At 41.1% G+C, this 24,756-nt stretch overlaps 1 protein-coding gene across 7 annotated transcripts in view; it reads left to right on the top strand.

The window, feature by feature from the left end:
- The window catches only part of BBX (BBX high mobility group box domain containing), a 144,467-nt gene that overhangs the window by 109,321 nt on the left and 10,390 nt on the right, over positions 1–24,756 (top strand). For 6 of the 7 annotated variants that reach the window (XM_065636501.1, XM_065636459.1, XM_065636450.1 and 3 more), the window contains 5 exons: positions 3,532–3,612; positions 5,683–6,601; positions 7,485–7,623; positions 10,753–10,901; positions 24,199–24,396. In XM_065636501.1, coding sequence (XP_065492573.1) covers positions 3,532–3,612; positions 5,683–6,601; positions 7,485–7,623; positions 10,753–10,901; positions 24,199–24,396 — 1,486 coding nt within the window. The remainder of the gene's footprint in view (positions 1–3,531; positions 3,613–5,682; positions 6,602–7,484; positions 7,624–10,752; positions 10,902–24,198; positions 24,397–24,756) is intronic. The other variant, XM_065636468.1, reaches the window with a different exon arrangement.

A 24,756-nucleotide genomic window follows, 5' to 3' on the forward strand; every position in this document is an offset into this window, starting at 1 on the left:
ATGTGTGCCACTGGTATATTTTCTCCTCAGCTGATTTAAAATCTAGACCTCATCAAATACTTTGCAGTTGTCAAGTCCTGAGCCAGTAAAGTGCTGTGGGAAGTCGGGACTCTTCCAGTTGGCAGAAATGAAGTTATACCCATTAGCGCCACAGTGGGAAGATGCGTGTATCTGTCTTTTCCCTCAAAAAGTATGAGTTGTGTAAGGTTTGCTCTGGTATCAAATTTAGTATTTCCAGAAGCATAAATTAGTAAATAATGGAATAGCAAGAGAATTAGGCAGTGGCAGTGGCCCCAGGGACCTAGCTTTTCTTTATACACTCGTTAACGTGCATAGTTTCTTGGAGACTGCACAGAAAAAGTTACACTTTTTAAAAAAATTAGCCTTATAACTGTAATAAAAACAATGCTCAGGACAATAGCAAAGAGACAACAGCATTCTTCTTAATGAGGAGCTGGATACCAGGATTCAAAAAGTAAAGCGTTGGTTGTAAGGACTGGAAGGTACATTACTGAATTGAAGACCAAGAATAAGAAGAGGAAAGTAGCTGTTGAGATCATCAGGAATCTGCATGAAGAGTTGGAAGTTGAAGCAGTGTATTAAGTTATGAAATGGGCAGCTGTCAGCCCTAATCAAGAATACCAGGTCAAGTTTTCCAATAATCATAGAAATTCTCTGTGAGTCTTAAATATAACCTTATAGAGGTCTTCTCTTTGATATAGAGGAATCACTCAAAAGCAAATACTTGGTGTGCAAATACTATTCTTCTTGATGATTGAAAGATGAAGACACATGCCGTATTCCAGGCAAATAATGGAGGATGCTAGCACCTTCTGCATACATTTTATTTTATTTTTTTTTTCCCCTCAAAATCATGTCCTGTTTCAGTGAGGAAAATGATTCTCTGGATCCCCTCTAGTGGCATCCAGCCATATATTCTTGCTGGTGAGGCTAATCCCTCTCAGGGGAAAAAAAGATAAGAGATTGGATGCACTGGAATAAAAGTATTTCACGCCCTGTTCCACGGATAGTAATGCTACTATCTGACTTCATAGGAACTTTTATACTGAGTGGAGAAAAACCTGCCTTACCCTACAGGCAGTCCCTGGCCGTAGTAGAGTTTGTGGATATGTGCTACACTGTTAGCAGTACCTACGCAGTACCTATAGTTGAAGATGTCCCTGCTCACTGCAGGGGTGTTGGAGTAGATGACCTTAGAAGGTCCCTTCCAACTCAAACTATTCTGTGATTCTGTGCAAGGACACCTAACTATGACCAGTGATCCATAAGGGCATTTGCCTATTGCAGCACTAAAGCGGCAGAAAAGCTGGTAACATTTAGTCAGGGACACCAGAAGTTTTTGAATGTCCCCATATAGGACAGCAGCCGGCTTATAGTCACGCTGGTCTGGAGTAAGGCTGTTGCTGAGTGCAGCCTGACTGTGAAGTCCTAATTTGGGGGAAGGACAGGTGCTTATCCACAGGAGTGCAGAGTTTGTACTGCAGTTGGCAGAAAAAAGTGAAGCTAAGCCTGGCAGCGTGACGTTTACACGTTGGACAGGTTTCCATGATCTCTCTCAGTGATTGCTCAGATGGATTCCTACAAGCCTAATTTAATATACGAAATGAATGTTAAAGGCTCTGATTCATACTGAGAAAAGCATGGCAGTTGTGCTGAGCACATCCTCCTTGTCTCTGCCTCTTGTAGGACATTAGTGCTATTGTTTGGGTGGTGTGGTTTTTTTTTTTTTCCTTTCCTTTTTCACCTTCAGTTTTGGAGACCTCTGTAATGTTGGATTGTAACTGGATAAATAAAATGTGAGAGATTCAATTTAAGTTCTTAGATAGCAGTTCAGGACCTGCTTTGGAGCATCCCAAATGGACTGTGTCCGTTGTCACTTCAAGGGTGTCTTAGGCTTGCAGGTTCATTTGGCAGGCAGCTGTGCCAGGCCTCTGCGACCCCGCACCGCAGATGCTGTGCACTGCAGGGGACTGGGCGGCTGTCTCTGAGCTGCTGGCGTGGCAGGGGTCTGGTGCGTGGGAGCCTGTCTGCTTCAGCACAACGCGCTGCTCTCCTCCTCCTTCATCCCTCTGCTGCGTAGATTAACCAATTTTATCATCTCTTCCCTCCCCCCCGCCTTCCCTATGCCTTCCCTGTTGGTATTTCACAGATGGTGATAAAAGAAAATGCAGAAGTGGGTTAAATTGTTTTCTAAAATATTCTGAGAATTTCTAAGTTTCTAAAAACGATTGGAGCAGCCTGAAGCCTGGGAAGCTGTTGCTTATCAGCTCTGCTGAGCCTCTTGTGGGGCCTAAATACATGGTTTTTTGTCTTTAGCCATGGGTGGGGAGGCATGAGAGCAAAGGGAGGCAGTGGTGGGGATACTTGTCACCTCCAGAAGGCAAGGAGGCCACTTCTGCCGTGGAGGGCTAACAGCTCTGACAAGGCTTGGCCATAAGCAGCATTTGGAGACTTGAGCTGTAATGGTCAGAGCTTGGGAGATACTGTGAAGAGCTGCAGTCTCCAGGAGACATAGAGATAGCACTGTGCACCTTTTTTTTGTTTATTTCCTTTATGGCAATGATGGGTTGATTTCTGCAAAATCGACTTTGTGGGCCTGTGTTGGTTGAGAGCAATGAAAACTGAGTTGGGGGGGGATAGGGGCAGCTAAAAGTTTGTAAACACTTTAGGTCCCCAGTCCCTAGACCTCCACCTCTTTCTAAGGAAGCAAGTGTAAGAAACATGCAAGCCTGATTAGACATTACAGAATATGTCCTTAAAAATAGCTTAAAAATAAAACATTTTCTTCTTCGTACTAATGGCCAACCCTGAGATGGCTCTTAATTTGTTTAGAAAAAGATCATTTCTTTGCAGCAAGCTCAAAACTGATACAAAACACTCTAAAGTATTGAAGAGGATCACAGCCTCATACAGGAAAAATGTTCTGGAGAATAATCATCTACCTGCTTGCCAGACAGCCTCCCTTACTCTAGGGAGTAGTAAAGGTTTCTAAAGGCTTGAGGGCTCCTACTTGGCTTTGGTTTCATAGCATATCTTTTATATGAATCCTGTAGGACACCAACAGGCAGTGCCATAGCCTGACAGGAGTAACCTTCTTAAGCTGGGATAATGAAATGATTTTGCCATCAAATGTCTAACTTAAGCCTTCAAAAACACCATCAGCACTGGCTTGCACGCTGGTGTAGGTTGGTGCTGAGCGACTGGAGTCTGGTCATGTGTGAGAAAGCATGGGCTTCAGTTCATCCTACTCTTCAAAAGGAATCCTGACAAGAAGATCGCCAAATCTGCAAATATCTTTTATTGTCCAGTGGTATTATCCACTGGAGCAATCGTGGAACAGGGTGTTACTTACAACAGCATGCACAGGTCTGCACTTCTTTTTTAATATATGACCTTATGAATGAATTTTGGAAGAGGGATGAAACAATCTGTTCAAAAGCTGTGTGGTAAACAAAAGAATTGTGCTGGTAAAAGAATGTTTTTCTTTTTTCTTCTCTGTTTTTTCTTTAGATTTCTTCAAGTACATCACATTCAGGTTCTTCTGATTTAACAAAACAGTGTGGAACATCAGCGTTATTTCAGCTGGCAGAGGTAATATTAAAACACTGGTGACTAATTACCACAGGTGCAGTGGGGCGGAGAAGTTAATGATGTTGGTTGCTGAAGTCTGGAAGGCAGAACATTGCTACAGTTATAATTACACTGTTGCTTATAGAAGCATAAATTATCATGGCTTGGGTGCCACAAATCAAGATTTGCCCAGACTAGCCATCAGCTTGGAGGTTTCTAAGAGTCTGTGCTGCAGTTCAGAAGAAGTACCGGTCCCTGATGGCAAAAGGGACTTTCCAAACACCATTGAAATTGTTTCGTTCCTTGTTTTAGGGTTTCGGGTTTTGACTGGTTCGGCTGGAGACGCAAGGAGTTGATAGAGAGGGCTGGATTAGTCCGTTACTCGGGTTAGGGCATTGCCATTACAAATTTCTGTTAAAGGTCATCAGTTGCTTTCATTTATTTTTGCTTTTTGTGCCTAGTGTTTTTTGAAGTGAGGAATAAACAGCTCAATAACTTCTGTAGAAACTCTGCTATGATACTCTCAGTAGATCCTCCTTCTGGGAACAGTTAAAACAAATGGCCTCTTATTGAAATGTTGTGTTTTGTATGTTTCTAAGCTTGCTTTTTTTTTTTTTTTTAAGGGTACTTTTCCAATCTTAAAGACTGTGAATTGCAAGTTTATTTAGAGCTCACAAAACAGAAGTCACTTTTTTGTAGCCATATCCATAGCCTTCTGTACTATTGGCTGCTGTAGAAGAAGCAACAGTATAAATAACAAATCCATTAGTGAGGAGTGTGTGTGTGTGTTGAAGTGACAAAATATTACTGTCCAATGAGTTGCATTTTAAAAATTGGTCTTTAGCTTTTGAAAATCATAGGCTGTGTTTACATTGCAGTACAGTAAAAAAGTCACAGAAGTAACTTGGTACTGAGAATCTACCTCAGCAAAGGTGTGGGGTTCTCCTCTGCACAATTTAGGCTGCTTCCTAATAGACACTGTGTTGCCAGAACTCCGATGTTTCCAGTGCTCAACCGAGCTTGATCTACCCCATGCAGCATGAATATTGGAAACTTACTGCAAAGTGTTCTTTCGTTGGTATTATGCTCATACATATTTTGGAGTAAGAGTTATTTTTAGTTTGCAAAGAAAAAATACCTTGCTAGTTTGAGAAATCTAAAAAAAAAAAAAAAAAAAAAAAAGGGCAGTAATAGCATTGGGAATTCAGCTTGGGGGCTTTGAGAGGGAGAGTAAGAAGAAGCAAGCATGTCTTCCCTAGGGCATCTGCTTGATACTGTGAAGGACGACCCTCTGTAGCAGTGTCAGCAGAGCTTACAGGTGATCCAAAACCAAGAGGATCTCCCAAGTCAGTGCTGCAGGAACATGGCGGTTTAGGGACCATTTACAGCTCTTCTTTTGAATATTGCTGTTCTTCAGACAGTGTGAGGGGTTTGGTTGCCATTAATGTTATCTCCAGGAGGAGATAACCATGGCAACCACCGCTGCTTTTCAGTTCTTTGCAAAATAAGTCTGTGACATGAGAAGAAAGATTTGGAAGGCTTTTTTACTACCTTCCAAATTATTTTGCACATTCAGGTAAAAGCAAATAATCTCAATTGCTGAATTTTAATTAACATCTTTTCCCCCTTCTCATCCAGAGCCATTTGGAAGATAGAGGAAAGAACTGTATATAGGGACAATTGGGAGTTGAAGGGGGTGCACATGTGAGATTTTAAGTAACTCGTGTGTGGCAACAGAGACACCATAATTGTTCCGTTGCATTTAGGGTGTTCTGAAAATCAACCTAGCAGTGGGTTTCCAGGTTATATAAAGGGCACTTAAAGGATCATGGAAACACCACTGAGATCACTTGGAGCCTTTTTCTATTAGAGCAGTAGAACCCACCAGGATTCCTCTAGCATGTAGCCATCGTCATGTCGCATCAGTTTCAATAGGGCTTCAGCATGCTTTTCAGTGCTGGCTTTCAGCATAATTTGGTTACCTGAGCTAAGACGCTAGAGGGTTTCCCTGTGTAGTGCTCCTGTTAACATAGGTGAGTAATGTTATCAGTTGATGTTTGTTTCATGGCACTATTTTTAAACTCATTTTAGATGTGCCTTGCTTCAGAAGGAGTAAAAGTGAAAGAACCTGGGAAAACAAAAGTGGAAGCACCACAAGATGTGGGAGAAGTAGTTCCAGAGGAAATGGAAGTAGAAGAACTGGAGAAAACAATAATAAAAGACTCCTGTAAAGGACAAGTAGAACAATCAGAGATAGAGAAAATGCAAAACTGGGATGAGACAAAAGCTGAGGAATCAGAATCTACAAAATGCAGAGATTTTACTAGTCTTGCAATGGGGAACAGTCCTTTTGAGAGAAATGATAACACAAAGGATCACATGTGCTGTTCTCCAGAGCTTTCAATGGGTGATGTGAATATCCTTGGGCTAAAGCCAGAAAAGATAAAGAAGAAAAAGAAAAAAAATAAGTTGGACCGGCACACAAATGAAAAATCCACCCCCAAGAAACCTTGTAAAAAGAGGCAGTCCTCTGAGTCGGACATTGAAAGCGTAATGTATACAATTGAAGCTGTTGCAAAAGGGGACTGGGGTGCCGAGAGACTCCTGGAAACTCCCCGCAAAAAAACCCGCCCTGTCTCAAATGTGAAGGGAAGCGTGTTGGATACAAAATCACCAAAGAAAAAAGTGAAATCAAAAGAGAAGAAAACATCGAAGGAAAAACCTGCAGAGACCACCAAAGAATCAAAGCCTCCCGATTTCCTTAGTATTGCAGCCAGCAAGGAAGTACCGTGTGAGGCTTCTGATAACATTAAAGTGGAACCACTGACCCCAACAGAGGAGGTGGTACCCCAAAGCTTACCAGAACAGGTCAAAACTGAGGACAGTGACTGTGTTAAAAAGATAGAAACCTGTGGCTCCAGGAAATCAGAGAGATCTTGCAAAGGTGCTCTTTATAAAACTCTGGTGTCAGAGGGCATGCTCACATCTCTGCGTGCTAACGTGGACAGAGGTGGGTGGCTCTGAGTGTTTCGTTTACAGCATGAACCACAAAAGCCTGCCTTGAGTGGGACGAAAATCAAAAGTCTGTGGTTAAGCAGGAGCTTGTGATGGGAAAGCTGTATCTGGTCACCTAAGATGCTGGGGGCAGCTGAAAGGGATGGGCTCCATGTCCAGGGCAGATCTTCTGGAGTCCTGCCATCTGTGTTCCTACTTACCTCACAAACTCTTAACATCTCCCTCTTTATGTCTCATGATCTGAGATTTAGCTTTTTGACCAAAGGTTTTTTTGGTTAATTTGCCAGCCTGCTGATAGATGTATGCAGGACTTGTGTTACCCCGAACAATTAGCTTGTTTCTGTATAAGCAACTTTTGTGGTTGTGAGCATAGTTCTCCATCCCTACAAGAGGCAAATGTGTTGTGCTTTTGCTTTGGCTTTAGTTTTGCTGTAGGTGGTGAGCGAGAACCTTTTACCTCATGGAAGGGTAAATATGAGATCATTTCTGGAAGCTTTCAGTGACGTGTCTTGAAATGTATTTTTCCAATTAGTAGATTTATGTGTGTAACTAGAACAGCCAGAAAAGAAAAAGAAGTTTGTAATTCAGGGAAGTTATTACTTTAAATCTACTCATCTCTTTCTCTTCGTTTTATACCTCGAAAGATTCTGATTTCATAGATAGTATGAAAGAAGTTGGGGGTGGGGGGGAGGAAGTATTTGTCAATATCATCATTATCCAGGTTACAATAAATAAATAAATAAATGTTTTGTAATGCCCTCAAGAAGGTCAAGCATCACAGGTTGCAGTACTGAATAAGTACACAAGTTCCTTCTGAGCCCAGTTTGGTTTGGCACATTTTTCTAAAGATGAGAAACAATTTTCTGCCTTCATCTCAGGAAAAAGAAGCTCAGGAAAAGGCAACTCCTCAGATCATGAAGGATGCTGGACTGAAGAAAACTGGGCCTTTTCCCAAAGTGGTACAAGTGGGAACAAAAAACTGAAAAGGACTAAGCCAAAGGAAGAGTTTGGTTTTGGGTAAGTTGCAGCTTAACACCGTTCAAAGTTTTAGTTAGATCAGCCTGATAACTTAAGAGTGAGTCCTCTTCATTGCACCTAAATTAACTGCATTCAACACCCAAATAATCAAAATTACACAGAATTCCTGAACGTTGCAAACCCTACTGGGCTCAGTCATGCTCTAGACACCTGTTATTTATATACCAATATAATTCCTTTGAGATATTTCCTGGTTTACACTACTGCAAACAGATACATTATTTACTCACTTCTAAAAAAACCCATGCAATATTTACCGGCTCAAGAGGTGGTGAAGAGGGTTACTTAAATTTTCAGAGCACTTTGCAAGAAGTATTTAAAGTTCTGTGTAAGTGTTCAATCATCATAAACATAATTAGACTAGAAAGAATAGATCTCTTTGCCTGCTTGGAGAGATTGCTTACAGAGGAAAAGTAAAGAATGTTCTAAGATTGGCAAATAATTATGATAACGATATCATTTTTCTATTGTAGAGACAAGATACTTAAACTGTTTACGTATAGTATGAGGAAATTAAATAGAAGAATAATTAATGATTACAAACGCATTAAAGTTTAGCAAGGCCACACAGAATTACTTTTCTAGTATATGAGTAACAATTATTATTACAGATTTATTTAACTGCAGGCATAATTGTTAAGTCTGCTTAGCCATTCATACCCACTTGCAAATTTCTGAAGACTTCCAATTAACTGAATTCAGAGGGTGAAAATGAAAAAAAAGAGTAGATTTTCCACATTTCATATTTAAAATTGCAAAATGTGTTTTTGTGCAGTGGCTTTTTTTATATAACCTAGTCTATGTGAAATTTAGCTGCAGCTCAGTTTACAGCAATGATATGAAAGTGATGAAAATCTCCCAAGTATTGTTTGCTTGGAATAGTAAAAAAAAAAAAAAAAAGGAACACTTCTTGTATTTTCAGTGCATTGTATATAAGTTCTGTAAGTATTTTTTAAATTTAAATTGAAAGATTGAAAACTTTTTGCACCTAATGGTGCCAAAAAAAAAAAAAAGTACTTACAAATTATTTATTCAAAGTAGCTAGGAGAATTATGTAAATAATTCATTCGACAAATACTGTTCCACTATCATTAGCTGGCTGGATGGGGAAAATACATATTTGCCAATCTTGCTTCTCAATTCAGTTGTGTCATTAACTATAATACTATTTAGTGAACTCTGTAAAGGCAGAATCATTAATTTGTGGAGTGTAAATGCTGGAGAAGGTATTCATTACCTGTCCACCGCACTGCCTGATGATCTGGCTACTTGAAGACCTGATTTTACCTGTGCCTGCTCCTCTCTTAACACTTTCTGCTCCCTTCAGCATCACCTTTCAGCCTCGTTCTGTGTGTGTAGCAGGGAGGGTCCTCACCCCTTTGGAATTACACCTTTCTCCCCATGTCCTCTGACCTTCTCCATCACCAGTCACACACGTCCCCCACGGTCCCTGTCAGGTGGACTTTGTCCACGCGCAGCCTGCTCTTGGCAGAACTAGGCCCAACGGCATGAATAGCTGTCTAACCAGGCTTGTGAGATGCTCTGAAAATTCATAACACTGTGGTGATTTTTTTTTTTTTTTCCTAATAATTTATTGGTGACATAGCGATAGCAGCAGTCTCTGCCGCCTCAGTGTCACACAAGCTATAAATTAGCAGCCAAGATGGCGGCTCGGCTGCTTTCAGGGTTGGGCCTTCCTGATTAGAGCGGCAGCCCCTCGTGTGCCCTTGGGGCAGGAGACGAGGCAGGTTGCAACAAGAGGAGCTGGGGCAGAGGAATGGAAGTGTCTGACAGCTGTCCAAGCAGAAAATCAGCTCGCTTTGTGCTTGTCAGGGAACATCCGTGTGGAAGAGAGAGGTAGCGGTACCAAGCACCACTCATGTCAGATGTCTTTGTGATTTAAAAACAAAACATGCATACACACACACAAAAAACCCAACCAAATAAAGAAACCCCACTATGCACGCGGTCTGCCAGGAGCCAAGGCTATATTTTAAGATGGAAGATTGCTTACTGAAAGGAGTAATGATTACAAACATAAAATGAAGTATCGCTCTGTGTACCAAAGCTTTCAGAATGCAATTTGTTTGAAGTGCTGCTTCAGAGAGCAAAATACCATGTTTTTTGTGGTGCTTCCGAGCGTGCAGTGGGTAAGGGCCATCCTGCCAACAGTCATGCCAACTTTTATCAAGTTCAATTTTTCCATAGCAAAAAGAATTAAAGAAGAGTAGAAAATGTCATTGTTCCCATGTCATTGGTGGTGCTATTTATAATCTGCCTAGCCGTGTGCACTGCCTTTTATTAAAATGCAATTCCTTCCTTTGCTCCTGTCCGGCTGCAGAAATTTGCTGGAACAGAGCGCTTACCAGGCCAGTGTAGCCATTACAGCCAGAAATGCCATGCCGTAGCAGCCTGTTCAAGTGGTTTGTTTTCAGCTGGTTATTAGGAACAACAATACCATGTCTTTGGATTTCTTGAGTTGTAGGTAGTGCGGTTAGTCATTCAGGTTGGGCCGACGTGTGAGGGATGTGCGGTTTCATGAAAGCATGAGCTAGTTGCGTTTTTCATCTCACAACAAATAACATATGAGGGGAGAAGATATAATCCCCCAGACCAAATACAAAGCTCGCTCCCACCACAAGGTGTCAGGTTTTAGAATATCCCCAGAAGATTGAATAGTTTGACATTTTTCTTCTGGTTTGAATTGTTGTTTTCATTCTGATGTAAGGACCTTTATGTGAAGTTACTTTATTGGTTTTTATTGTCTTTTTTTCATTCCTCTCACAGAACAGGCAAATCTCCTGTACAAATCCGTGCAGCAAACAGAGCTAAATGTCACCAGTATGACATTTATTTATTTTTTTCTAATTTTAATATATGCAACTAATGTAGTCAGTTTGCACTGAGTTACAAATGCAGAAGCTGGAGTGTACATTCTGATCCCAGAGTTGGATTAACATATACTAGTTTGATGTGTACAGTGTGCGTGCGCTATCCCCCCCTCTATGTAGACGGGTATGTATATATGCACGCATGCTCCTAAACAATATATTTTTTTCTACAGAAACAGAGTTACATTTAATTTGATCGGTTTTGTTTCCCCTTTAGCTTAGCAAAATTGGAAGAAGAATTTGAAAAGAAATTCAACAGCCTTCCTCAATACAGTCCTATTACCTTTGACAGGAAAAATTCAGCTGTGCCACGGAAGAAGAGAAAGGTTGGAAGCGGGTCATCTGAACAACCAAAATCCAACAAAGGTAAATTACCATGTGCAATACATTCTTAAGCAACAGCAATGCTACAACAAGTTAGGAATTTGTGTTTTTTACTGTTAGATGTGAAAAGTGTGAAATCAAAGAAAACATTTTTCTAGCACTGAAATTAGTTGGTTCTCACCTGGGTTAGTTTTCAGGCTGTACTCTTGACTCCTGATTTTCATGCTGAGTAGAACTGGTTAGAGTTTGTATATGAAATATATTCCTCATAGCAATCAAATTTATCAAAAACATGAATATTTGTGAGGTAAGTGAATTAGGCAAGTTTTCCCAGGAGAAATGAGGAAAAAATGGCAGATCATCGAAAGGTTACGTTTCGACATTTTTCAAAAGGTAGCTTTGGGCCAGTTTGCATTTCACTGTAACTTTAGGCTCTATAAATTAAAACATAAGATACCAGAGATGTCTGAATTAAACATTTGGATATTTTTTCATTCTCTTTTGTAAGTTTGGAGCAGAAATATCCTGACATTATAAAAAAGGGTCAGAGAACAGGAAAACCAATTCTGTACCCAGCTCCATTGCTGAGGCTTCTTGGAGGGAGAAACTCTTGACACATTTGAATGTTTTATATACAGACAACCTGTGACACAGATGTAGTAGAGAAGTGAGAATATGGTAGGGAAAACTAGTGTTAGACTGTGACAGAAATACTGATGCATACATACAGTACAGAAGCATCACAAAATGAAGGAATGACGTGACAGTAATTCTACAAGACAAAAGGAGGCTCAAAAGAATCCTCATTATGCATAGTTCACAATGTGAAGCTGTTTTCCTTTTCTGCTGCTATGGTAGCTCCACTGACTGATAGGTTTTCAGATCTAATACAGCTATTTTAGCCAGGTGACCCTGGATTAGATCTATGCATTTTAAATGCTTCACAAATAATCACATTACGGTATGCAGGATTGAGCAGCTGTTCTTTTCTAGTGCATGCCAATTTTGGTATTGATTTTTGTCTTTATATAATTAGATGTGGAACAGTCACTTTTGCAAAATTAGACTTGTGCTAATATCAAGTGAGTTCTGGCTTCAAACGCTTTTCATTTTTTTATGGTATGTATTTGGCAGAACTTCTTCAATGAGCATGAATGAATTTCTTTACAGGATGATAATGCAGTGGTTAATTAAACAACATATGTTGGGAACAAGATCTTCTCATCTAATGTGATCTGGCAGTTGAAGTTGTAATAGCAGCTCCTTGGATTTCTCCCTGCAGTATTTATATGTGTTCAAATGTCTGTACGTCTAAAAATTTTGCAGGTCCTACATTGTTTGGGAATGGCACGCTAGAATGCTACCTCAGATCAGGTAGCCCAACTGCATTCTGCTTTTGACTAGGTTCATAGAATCATACGCGAGAGCTTAATTTCTTTTATACTTGTTCGTATCGCTTAAAAAGCTTTGGAATATATTTGGCCGTGACTCGAGGGAAGGTCAGACACGTAACTGCAGGCAGCAGGTTTCAGGCCTGATAAAAGTAGTTTTGTCACAGCCCTGCAGAGGCGCCCATGGAGCGCTTGCCTCTAGCAGGCAGTAAGGGCTCTCTAAACTCAGCCAGCTGACTTTGCACTGAAGCAGATGGTCAACAGTCACATGAACTTTTCCACCAACTGAGCTGTGGAGTTGCAACAAGCAGCCCCAGGGCAGGAATATCTGATAGTTGACGCTGCTGTTTCTGTTGTGAACATCTAACCGCAGCCCTGAACTAAATCCAGATGGTGCTAGTGATATCTGCTCCTAATTTCAACGAATGCTGAATTCACTCAAGTTAGCTGGGCAAGCTGTCAGCTTGTGTCAGTCATTCCAGCTTCCTGGAGAGTAAAGCTCAGTTCTAAAGAGGTAGCTGAAAAGCTTTCTGACAAATCATTTTTCTTTTGGAAAAGAAAGATCACTAAAAAGTAAATATTCCATGGCAGTGTGGCAATGGGTCAATATTAATTTGTTTTATTTTGTTAGAATGCTTAAAATTAGGATGCAAGTTGTGGATTTGAAACGATCTGAACCAAATTGCGTATAAGCAAGCTTACTAGCTTAGTGGGGAAACTGTTCCAGCTGAGCCAGATATTCATTAAGCTGAATCCTCAGTTTAATTGTGGTGTACTGACAGACCATTCAGCCTCATCATGCTGTTGGCTTGCCTGTGAACTGCGACGAGCCCAAAGATGGTTAGAGAACACTGACTTCTAAAGGTGTTAAGCAGGCAGGTCTGCGTAGTAGGGTCCTGCAAGTATTGCAGGAAATGAAAATCGTATATTGTGCAAAATGATGGACCTTGGTTTGGAATGGTTCTGGGTTTTTTTGAATTGACAAGGGGTGTTTTACACTATCAGAATTAGACAAAAGTAACATTCTTTCAGCGTGATGAGTATGAACTGTGAAGGGTCTTACAGGTGTGACTGTCCTGGGATGCAGGATGTAGGGATGTAGGAAACCTTGCTTTAGCTATGCTCTGCATTACGGTGTTGTGTGGAGTTTCTGCTGCTTTGCTCTTCCTTGGGATTGTCTCTGTCTGTAAGGCAATTAGATGTCCAGCACAAATAGTGATTAGTCATGGTTGGGGCATCTGGATGTTTCCAAACAACAGAAAACAATCACTAAGGGTAGGTTTAGTAAGCACTCTTTAAAATCATTCATTGCTTTTTTTGAATGAGCATGTGCAGGATCATAAACTTCCCAGGCATTTTCAGCTCTCAGATACATACTTAATTTTTGCAGTGTACAGATCAGTGCCTACTAAATTAAATGTAAAATTTGGAAAATAGGTTGGAGTGCTGCACACTAAAACTTCCCCAGGATGTTAGGTGAAAAAAAATGAAGAAATGTTTCTTGCTTTTGGGGTGTCGTTCCACCCTCCCTGCCCCTATAACTAGGTCTGTATGCCTTAATATGTTTTATTCTGGAGTAAATGGTGCCACATTGATTTTCTGTCAAATGAAATTAACCTGTACCTACCAGAGGCCTGATCTGCTACCTAACCCAACAACCAGGGTTGTCTGGATGTTTTCCTACTCCTAAGCAGAAGATGAGTGGGTCAGTGCCCACTGAGTCCTTCAGTTGTGCTTGTCAGGTCAGTCCTCACTTTGGCCAGTTCTTTTTACATAAAAACACCTGAAGAACCTTGTAGCGTGAAAGCTGTTTCAAATCCACATGTGTAAGGCAAAATTTGACCTTTTTTAAATGAGAGGCAGTTTTTCCCCAGAGTTTTCTAAATTGTCCAAATTCTGCTCACACTGAAATTAATGTGGAAGCAGGATTGAACAAGCCATAACACTTTTGCAAATTCTACCTCAAGCATTTTGAATGGGGAGTGTGCATATACAATAATAATGTCACAAAATGGCTGAATAATACAGCTATACTGAATCAGTGCAGATGGCCTGCTCAGACATTTGCTGGAGCTATGACTGATTTCTTTTTTTTTTCTTCTTTCCAATGGCGTATGTGCCAAAACATCCCACAGCACAGAAGTCAGCAGTCTGCAGTGAGTCACTAATCCACTTGTATGCAAAAATGAGCAACAGGCGTAGTCATTATTTCTGCCTTGTGCTGTGAAGAAATGCTCACTTATACACTAAGCGCTTCACTAAAGCTTTCATTCCTCTCCTTGCCTTCCCAAAATGTGTAGTAGGCTTTTATTTGGGAAAAGGATTGTCTACAATTTTTTTTTTTTGTCTGTGGCCTCTAGGACTAGAAATAAAGCATCAGCTTAAAATGGATGCTGCTTTGTGGCATTCCTCTCGGTGTTAGCTCGGGGGTTTTTTTGGCTCAGTTCAAAGTGTTCAGATGCCTGGAGATTGCATGCCGTACTGTTCCAAAGATCACGACCTAAAAATACAGCATCTTCCTCCTGAGAGATGCAGAAATTAGCAGACACATCCTTTTGTCCTGGTTTTCTTAAGAGCATGTTGAAGTGTTCTCTGTTTGATGAGGCCCTTTAACATAGGGAATTTTGTGAGAGCAGAGGGGGCATATGCCCAGAAATGTGGAAGAAATGCAGTTATGATTCATTATGTATGGTGGGTTCATTTTGTTGCCTGCTGCTTCCCCGAGCAGCTGCCCTTGGCCATAGGGATTTTTTCCCAGAGGAAATCCCTGCCGCCCTCAGGGAGCACAATGGACAAGTCAGGGATTAGCAGGTGGTCAAATCCTGTGGCAACTGCTGGGGGAAGGAAGAACCATGTAAAATATTTCCAATAGGGAATGATGAGCAGGAGAAAAGGACTTACTTTTTACTTGCAGATGGCTGGATAACAATGGCAAGTAAACTAACATTAAAAGCTTTTTTCAGCTTTCTGTAGGAAGTCACATGCCGGGTCCATTGCCTAACAGCAAGCCTTTTAGGTTAGTTAGTTTTTTCAGTCATGGATTTTCCCTGGATTAACTGTTGACAAGTGGCATTTGTTCCAAGTCTGGGAGTACTTGCCTGCTGTCCCCGAAAACAGGTGTAACCCAGCCAGGCCTCCTGTAAACTCCTGCATGGGTGAGCGTGCCTGAACTGTGCCCCAGGGGCACCTGCTAGTGACAGTCTGAGATGGGATATATTAGCTCTATCCCATCTAAAGCCAGCACGTGATCTCAGGAATGCCCCCTTGTTCAGCCTTTCCTACATGCAGATGTCCTCTCCGGTCCAGACTATATTTTGCCTTCTCCATATTGGTTTAGTTTAGTTAATCTCTATTAAAAGCAAAGCTGTGGTTTTCATGCCTGAACATGCCATGCAGAGATCCTGTATTTGGCAGTTCATTGGCTTAAGCCTTAATCTAAAGGCAGGATAGGATGTGGCCGTTTTCAAAGAACCACCAAATAGTCTATTTAGTAATTACTGGCCAACTGGTATGCGTAAGTATGAGAGTGATTGTAATTTGGCTTTTCACAGAGGTCTGCTATGTCTGTTTCTGTTGTATCGCTGTTTACTCCATTAGTGAGACAAAGGATAGCTTCTTGATGACCTCTGCTAGTGGCATAATTTGTGGGCTGATGTTGCATAAGATGTCTTCTGACTACTACTAGTAAAGACTCTGCTATCAAAATAGGAATTATGCCATGTGCTGGGCATAACCTCACTTTTCTCTCGTGGGGGCCTTTACTTCTGCTCTTAGTATAAGCTCATTTCTGGTAATCAAAGTCAAAGGTAACTCTCGCATCCTGTGGTGGCTTCGCCCTGGCTCACAGGTAAGTCCTCACCCTGTTACTTGCTCACTCTCCACCAGTGGGATGGGGGAGAGAAATGAAAGGGCAAAAAGCAAGAAAAAACCTCATGGGTTAAGATAAAGACAGCTTCATAAATGAAGGTGGGATGGGGACAGACAAGTGATGCAAAAGCCAGCACCAACAAACTGATGTCCAGCCAGTTCCTGAGAAATGACTACTTTGGAAAAAACTCTCCCTCATGGTTTATTGCTGAGCCTGACATTATATGGTATGAAATATCTCTTGGTCAGTGTGGGTCAGCTGTTCCAGTTATGTCCCCTCTCAACCTTGTGCACACCCTCCACCTACTCACAGGGGTGGCAGAGTGAGAAGGAGATATCCTGATGTTCTGTGAACACAGTTCAGCAGTAACTGAAACATTGGTGTGCTACCAAAACTGTTTAGGTCACCAGTCTAAAACGCAGCACCATCCAGGCTTAACTTCTTTCCAGCCAAACTCTGTACACATCAAGAGAGCCTATCTTTGAACACACAAGCAAAACCCTTGTCTGATTGTATGGCTAAGCTTTCCTAAGGTCATCAGTCTCCGAAATGCTTTGTATGCACTTAAGCCTTGGGAGCTGATGGGTTAAAGTAAGGCCTGTGGAAAGCCTCCGGAGTCCTTTCTGGCAGAAGGTTGGGTTTTGCGCTTCCCCATGAAATGGCATCCTGTATTAGAGGAGGTTGTATAGTACATACTGTGACTATTTGTTATCTTTTTAAAACTGCTAATTAAAAGTATGTATTATTAATGTTGTCTGTAGGTTCATGCCAGTCTAAGAAAAAGAACTTTTTCTACAAAATTGTCACCAAATGTAAGCACAGAAAGCAGAAGCTTAATGTTCCGGACACAGGTACTAGTGCATTACATAGTTAAGGTTTTGGGCCGCCTTCTCTCTCAATTCAGTCTCGGGGAAATGTTTCTAGACAGAGGCTACTCGACTGTCTAGTCTTTGATTGCCTTGGTCCCGTATTTCCTAGTCTGCTTTGATTCTATAAGCTCCTGGCTCCAGTTGATCATATTACCTTACTCCAGTATGATGCTGTTTTGTTTTTAATTGGCATCTCCCTTAATTGCAGTTTTCCTGCTCCAGACATGGTGCAGCAGAGCTGACAAAGCAAGGGCGATTCTGCAGTTTGCCCTGAACTCATTATCTCTCATAGCTCTTTAGTCCTTTGGTTGCTCTTATCTCCATCCCTTCTATATCAGACCATATTATTTATCCCTTTGCCAGAGCATTTATCCATCTCCCTATCTCCTCTCACTATCTAGAACTTTGCAGACTGCAACTTGTCAGTATGTCAGAGCTTCTTTCTGCACTAGATCTCAGAAATACTAACCTAAACGAACCCTCTCTTTGTAGAAATCTTAACCAGCTTTCTGTTTGCCTCAGATTGAAGATAAGTTGGACAGTTTTTTAAGTTTTGTCCTGGGCTTGTTTTGTCCTTGTCCTGCTGGTAATTCTCCAGTCTTTTTCTTGTTACAGTGTTGTGGTCCTGCATACACACATACTCCTCTGAGGAGCATTTTCAAGTGTACAATATGCACAGGTTTACAGCTTGGCCTGCTTCCCTAGGCCCTTTTTTTTTTTTTTCTTTTGTAGTCATGTTGCCCACACTAACCAAGTCACAACCAGGCTGTTCCTCAGCCCTTCCACAGCGGAGTTCTCTCACACATCATCCCTGTGGTATAGAAAAGCCTCTCTGGTTCTGCTTACTTAGGTAGCTCCATTAATTTCTCCTTTTTTTTTTTTTTTTTTTCCCCCCCCATCCATATCTGTTTCTAAGATAATAAAATTACTATCACCATCTCCAGTTCCCCCAGCTACCTTTATCCTTAACATCTTTCTGTAAGGCTTGACCATGTCATTTCCTCTCCTTTCCTGATGCTTTGTTTTCTGTCCTCTGTGGTGCATGTGCTATATTTTCCTGCATAGGCTCTGCCAGCTCTGCTGCATTCAGTGGTGCAAATATTTTGAAATTACTTGCTCTGTTTCATTGTATTTGCACAACAAACATGTGGTGAGAGTCACCTGTGAGAAGTAACTATCTTGCTTCCATGATGGTGTGAAAAAGACATCATACATTAACATAGCTTTTATTGGGTGCCATTCAGATTTTTGTTCCTGAATTATTAATAGACCACATTGACAAATTAGTAAGAAAAATGGTGTTTAAATTCTCCTATGGGAAAAGAAACAAAGTTTTTAATACATCATAGAGTAAAAAATATAAATATCTTCAAATCAGCAGATCTAAAATGTGGCTAAACAAAATGTCAAAACCTCCATTTCACTAAATGCGTGTTTTGATATAAAGCGAAGTGTGTGCACTATGATCAAAGATTCAAGCCTGGCAAGTGTTGAGTACCCTGGCCTCATTCCAGCACAACACGGAGGCATGTCCTTGGAAGTTAAGTACGTGAATAATGTCATCGTGTCTAAACATTAAAGATGCGTCTGTGCATTTGCTGGAGTAGGGCCAGTTTGCGAAGTTCCTCCCAAGACTGAAGCCAAAGATAAGGGGAACTTACCACACAGCCCACGTAGACATCCTCAAAGGGAAGGTGAAGAGATATATGTGTGTATATATATATACACACATATACATATACATATACATATATATATAAAGGTGGGGAACTGCATTTTCTCAGAGTTACAAAGGGGAAAATATCTAGGGTCTTGCCTACTCTTAAGTGTACCATGTAGTGACCCAAAAAGCAAAGTGTTGATCAGCAAAGTGCAGCCTGGGTATGGCCTTGGCAGGCAGTGTGCAGCCTCGCCAGCATGTGCTGCCTATGTAACTTCATCCTTTCAGGAGTTCCTGGGCAGCAGGGCTCTAAAATATGACTCCACTGTCCCATATTCTACAGCTTTCAAGCTGGGAATCCCAGCATCTTCATTTCGATTTGAATGTACAAGGATTTAGTGAGTTAAACACTAAATGAAAATTTCAGCTCCTTTTTGTGGTTAGTCTATGCTTGCGGTGAGTCACAAGTCTATAATGTGTGGGTTTGGTTTTTATGGAGTTAATTTTGCCGGAGGAAGGAGCTTGAATATTCTTACAGCTGGAAGGGTTGCTGTCAGCAGAGGTCATGCTGGTTTCATGTTTTGTTGTCTTGAAAAGTGTGTGTGCCTGTGTGCATCTGTGTTTTGAATGAAGAAAAGTGCAGTAAAGGTAAATTTTGATGTGATTGGGTCATGTTGTCTGGGTCTGTCTCTGGTTTGAGTATCTGAGTGAATTTTGACTCCACGTGACCATATCATACACGGCATCACCAGCGCAAATCACTGTATTACAAGTTTGCAGTTGTTTGCAAGGCCCAGTAAAATCCCAGTTGTACATGCCACAACACTTGCTGCTCCTGGTAGAAAACACACAGTAATGCAACTGAATATGTTAGGAGATATGTCACTTCCTTAGGAAGGCTGACAGAAGTACAGTGGGACCCATCCCTCTTTGGGGAGGTTGAACACCAGTCGGCTCAGAGATTTATTTTCTGCCACACTGTCAAGGCTTTCTGGTGGAAAGCAATACTTTAAATAACAAGGGATAAGTCATAACTGTTGAGTCTTTGCAGGTACCTGTAGTGAGCTGTGCTGAGGGCTCTTGCATGCTTTGTGTAACAACCAGATGCAATGCTGGCCTTCGCACCAGGAAGGGAGGAGATGAACCTGTACACCAGCCTCAACACTAGCCAATATGTGAGGGAGCCCTGTCTCCCATAGCTGGTAGAGCTCACTGCCTTCCGCTGGTCTTCCATCAGCTCTCCCACACGCATATCAGTCTGTACAGCCTTAGCAAATATGTTTGAGGGAAAAAAAGTGCAGAAAATTAACTGAATGACCTTTTGCTTTGGTTTTGTTTTGTTTTTCTGCTGAAAAAGCCATGTCATGCAGGGCTACAGCCCAGAGGGAGCCAGCAGCTCTATGCCTTTGGCATCTATCTGGGCTGGAAGAGGGCTGGGCCAGCACAGGATCATACAGCAGAGCTGCCCATCCAGGCGGCTGTTCCATCCACACATCTGGCTTGACCATCTGCTGCTTTAACAGCTAGTGCCTCTCTGCTTGATAGTCCCCAGTCCGTGCTGCAGCTCTGTGTGGCGCCAGGCCCCACGAGCGGTATTGCAGCAGCATCCCGTTGTCAGAAGAGCTGGCATTTCCACTAGGTATAGGTCAGAGTGTGCTTGGCATCTCTTCCTTTGTGAAGTGGTTCTCCAGGCACTGGTAACTTGAAGCTTTGCTCTGCTCTGCCAGTCTTCCCCTTTGTAACTTCATAAAGACCATTAAAGCATTACAGCCCACCTTTCCTTCCTGATAGCAGTGTACTTAGACCCACAGAGCATTCATTCTCCACTAAGTGTGGTTAAACTCCTGCAGCTCTCTCTCATAACAGATAGGAATCACTGAAGAAATTCTTTGAAATCTGCCTTTCTGGGGTGCACTCTGAAAACCTTGTCTTCTTTTGTGGTGTGTTGAGTCAGTCTGATCAACTTCATTTTTCTTGTTCATAAAGATGGGGGAAATAAGACTGCATGTACTCTGCATGACTGCAGAATAGAGTAAGCTGTCCATGTTAACTTTTAACAAATCTGGCTCTGGATGTTTTTCTCTCAAAGTCGTTTTTGTCAGTGTGGTGTAAGCATGCCAAAAGGCCCACATCTTCATATCATGTGCTCAGCTCTGCTTGCAAAAATAGCCTGGTAGTTCTGCATGTGCTACTGCCATGCGGAAAGCTAACTATGTAAATACGTGTTTGCAGGACTGCACAGTAACTGCAGAACCTCATCGTATTTCTAGCCAGCGTTCTCTTGAAAATTAGCTGAGCTCTACATGGGGCAGCTCTTGAACACAGGCCTGTGTGGAACGAGAAGGGATGTGAAATGGATTAAAGAAATTATTAAAGAAAAATAGAGGGAATTAAACTTGTTCAGCCCTGTCCTTTCTGCACAGCAAAACCAAGTCCTGGTTTGGAGCATCAGTATGTTGATCAGCATTGGCTATACCTTTGTCAGTTGAAGCCATGAGGTGCCGTTCCTCTTGCAGGAGGCACAGGAAGACTCCTGTTAGCACTTAGCTGAGCTATATGGTTGTTGAAGCATAGACCCCTTTCTCCTCTGGAGTTCAGTGCAAAGGGTCTTCCGAGTGAAGTCTTTGTGTGATTTCTTTCAAGTTATGTTCTGTGTCTGCTTAAAAATAATCTGTAAAGAAGTAAATGAAATGATTTGTTATCCCAGTGTTCACTGAAACTGCTAGAGAAGAAAAAAGCAGCTCTTCCCTTCAGTGCACATACAAGAAAATACTCATTGTTCACCTTTAATCCGTCCTTCAAAACTGTATGGCAGCAATGTTATGATGAAGTGATAAAGAGCTTACTTTAGAGCTAGAAGAGGATAAAGAAGTGGAGGACTCTCAAGTATCATTTCAAGGATTTAAAAAAACCTTAAAACATGAAGAGAGAATGTACTTGCTGCATCCTGAATTTGTGAGGCACATTCTACCATCTCTTAGTCAAACACACCAACACCGTATACTCCTTCTTATGTCTTCAATAACTATCACCTCTTTTTATTTTACTTTTCAAGGTTTTTTCTTGTCTTTAATTTCTCGAGCTTTTTGGTGGATATTGTATGAGAAAGAAAACCAGTGTAAAAGGGAACCGTCTACTGTATTGACCGATCAAGTTAATTTCTAGTGACCTGACATGGCTTACAATATACAACGCATCTAATTAAAAACATACCAAATCAGTTTTCTTTCAATCCCATGGTTTTTTGTTTGAAATCATGTCTTAATATTTTTCTTAAATGTAAAAACAAAAGTGACTTGTATTACTAAGATTAAAGCCATTATAAATTCAAACTAGAATTAAACAGCACTGTCAAAGTACTACCTAATTAAAGCAAATCCCCAAATCAGAATTAACAGTGTTGAACTACAACCAAACCATTACATTAATATAAAATCAAGGCTTATGAATTCCCAAATAAGAAATTTAGAGAGAAAGCTGCCCATTTAATGATACATTCCGATTGAGATTTTGGTCTCAGCACAGTTATCTGAACATCTATTAGCCCAGGTGAGTGACTTGAGAGTCACATTTGCATTCATTGGCACTTCTACTTAACTGGGCTGTTACGGGACAGATCTTTTCGTGTGATTTCTGTTGGTCTCTTTACACTGAGAAAAGCTAATTGAAGCTGCGTGCTTTTTTCCAAAATAAAGAACACGCACAAGTTCAAAAATGTTTTGCAAGAGAAGATATGAAGGCGCGTTAAGAATGCAAAACGAATTAAAGCTTGGAACATTTCCAAATGTTTTTACACATCTGTACTAGATCTGATTGTATTCTTACGCCATAAAACATTAAAAGGTCCTTTCCCCCTTAAAAGAGCAGAGGGCGACAGCTAACACGATAAAATGCATTACAGATGTTCTCTTCAGCCAGTCTGCATCATTGCACAGTTAACAGTTAAAGAAGCTAGCAAAAGATAGAGGTTCTATTAGCCATATCTTTGAATAGGCAGCTCATTAAATCTACAAAGCAAACAATAAATAAACAGTAAATAAACAGTAAAATGAAAGAGGGCAAAGTCCATGCAGACTGCTAGGCTACTGTGCAGAGTTTGGGAGGTCGAGTGTTCCTGCCTGACACAGCCGGTCTCAGTGCAGGAGGCTGGTTTTGTTCAGTGCTTGGCCCTTCCGAAAGATCAGTTGTTTGCACTCTGGCTTGAGTTTTGTGTATGTAACTTTGCTGGTCCTACCACCCAGAAAGCGAACAAGCGGGTCTTAACCATATCTTTAAAATGAGAAGAAAGATTGAAAGAAATGGTGGGGAAGAGAATGATAACCGTTGACACAGAAACAGCTGTGAAGTATATAAAAGACCATTGCAAAGAGATGGGGTATAACCTGACGGGAACTAAAGAAAATAGCGGGTTGAAAATGCATCAAGGGAGATAAGGTGCAGGCATTAGGAAAAAATACAAAATCCCTCAGGATACCACGCACTAGGAGAAAATACCCCAAGGACTTGGTGCAGATGCTATGAGTGCCCAGTTTCAAAACAGGTTAGACAAGACATCCATAAGAAATGATTTGGACATTCCTTTTGCTACCTGTAGGCTTTCTAACCCTAACAGAGAGTGATCGCAGATGGAGTAGGCTTCATAATACTTGTATCACAGGAGGAAAAAAGATGCTACAGATTGATGCCCTATGGTATCAGCAGCGTGGCTTATTAAATCAAACAATTGATGACCGTGCACTGATCTCAGACTTTAGAAGATTAAATACATTTTCTGATTGTTGTCTGACCAGTTTCTTCATGAACAAGATTAAAGAGACTTGAGTTCAGTAAAAATTTGTGATCATGTTCCAGTTCAGGGCAGAAGGCCGCTTCGAAATGCCTGCATTGGTACTACTGAGAAAGATTCAAACTGTTCCTTTCTCATTTTGACTTTATGTAGGCAGTATTTCCGTCATGGCATTTTATCCCATGCCTTGGTTGCTTTTTTTAGCATTCTTGTCTTTAACTGTGATCCAGCTCTGCTTTTGTGTTTGTTGCCTTTTGGGTGTTCTTTAAGGTTTGTTGTTTTTTAAAAGGCAGTATTTCCCTCTGTTTAGAGGAGGCGACGTAGAATGACTGCTGAGGTAGACTGGGGGTTAGTCAGGAATTCCTGAATTCTGCTTGTGAGTCTGTCTATGAGCTAAGATAAGCTTATGTGAGGACCATTATTGTTCCTTAAATACATTTTGTCTCTTAGCTACTTGCTGGCATCTTCCATTGCAGTGTGTTTTATACAGACTGTTTGATACCCTCCTCCTGCCGAAGTGCTACTGCCCATCTCACAGTTTTCTTTGCAAATGTTAGAAACATGAACCTTCCAAGATATCTTTTAAGAGCTGACGCTACTATTCCCCTGCAAACATCTGTAGCATTTGGATGATATCTTGCCATAGGTTATGCTCTGAGTATCTGTGAGGGAAGGCTTTATGCAGCTAGATGCAAAATGGTAAATGAGCATAGCTAGTAGCTGTATTATTCTACATGTAAAACTGCATTTTTTTTCCCCTTTCAGCCATATTCTCAGAAGACAGAATTTCCAGTGAGTCTGCCTGGAAGAATAAAATTTCTATATCTGCCCTAAACACTCCAGAGCCAGCAATGATGCATGAGCCTTTAGTTGGCAGCCAGAAAAGGAAAGCAAGGAAAACTAAGATCACGCATCTTGTCCGAACAGCAGATGGTCGAGTGTCACCAGCAGGAGGGACACTGGGTAAGGAAATTGGAGTTTAAATTCTATTAAAAATGAATCGTTGGAGAAGGTTTGGAAGTACGAGCAACCCATCAGGGAAGTATGTTTCAGTTAGCTTGTTTTCATACCTGCTTAGAAAGGTCATTCTTTAAAATACAGGTATCAGTCAACTGTGAAATCACTGAGTCCATAACGGCCAACTTCTTTTGTTTGAATGTCCAAATCTGTCTTCTCTCCCTGGATATTTCATACTGTGAATTGACAGCTGATACATAGAGAAATAGTAAACAGTTACCTTTCATAATTTGTTTCCAGTCCAGCAAAGAAATTACACTGCACCTAGTTATAGGATGTAAAAATTAATTCCATAATATGACAGTC

This window comes from Caloenas nicobarica, chromosome 1, assembly GCF_036013445.1.
Source record: "Caloenas nicobarica isolate bCalNic1 chromosome 1, bCalNic1.hap1, whole genome shotgun sequence".
In the NCBI taxonomy this organism is placed as follows: domain Eukaryota; kingdom Metazoa; phylum Chordata; class Aves; order Columbiformes; family Columbidae; genus Caloenas; species Caloenas nicobarica.